At 64.1% G+C, this 571-nt stretch overlaps 1 protein-coding gene across 1 annotated transcript in view; it reads left to right on the forward strand.

Moving 5' to 3' along the window:
• Nucleotides 1-29: 29 nt before the first annotated feature.
• The window catches only part of COL9A2 (collagen, type IX, alpha 2), a 12,800-nt gene continuing 12,258 nt past the window's right edge, over nt 30-571 (forward strand). Inside the window, exon 1 of the mRNA XM_009996340.1 lies at nt 30-101. Within this exon, the coding sequence (XP_009994642.1) occupies nt 30-101 (72 nt within the window). The remainder of the gene's footprint in view (nt 102-571) is intronic.

The following is a 571-nucleotide window of genomic DNA, read 5'->3' on the forward strand; positions in this document are numbered from 1 at the left end:
AAGCCCCCGCAGCCCCCGCAGCCCCCGCCATGTCCCGCCGCTCCCCCGGGCTCCATCTCGGGCTCCTGCTCCAAGCCGCCTGCCTCTGCCTGGCTCAGATCGTGAGTCTCTGCCCCGGGCTGGGCTGGGGGACACCCAGAGGGGATGGAGAAGGGACAGGGAAGGGACAGGGTGAGGACAATCCCCCCAGCGCAGACGCTCCCTCGAGGCGCTGAGCGCTGGGACTTGCTGCTTGTTCTTCCCAGTACCTTTCACTGGCTTTGCCCAGGAATGTCCCACACTGGGGGAAATGGGAGCAGCTCCTAGCTGGGATCCACTGCCCCGACCCACCTGGGACCTCTCCGTGCCGAAAGCTGCCCCGGCCCCTTGAGACAGGGACAGGGATGGGCTGGGAGGTTGGGACTTGTCAGCTGAACGAGTTTAACTTTATTTTCCCTTTGGGGCAGCAATGGGAGACTCTGCCGTTTCCCTCCCCAGCAGCCGCCGGATTTTCCACCTCCTGTCACCTGGGAAAATGCTGATTTGCTTCTGTTTTGTTGGGATGCGCTGGGGAGCGAGGCTGGGGAGGGGG

The sequence above is a fragment of the Chaetura pelagica genome, unplaced genomic scaffold (genome assembly GCF_000747805.2).
Source record: "Chaetura pelagica isolate M959 unplaced genomic scaffold, ChaPel_1.0 scaffold404, whole genome shotgun sequence".
Taxonomy (NCBI): domain Eukaryota; kingdom Metazoa; phylum Chordata; class Aves; order Apodiformes; family Apodidae; genus Chaetura; species Chaetura pelagica.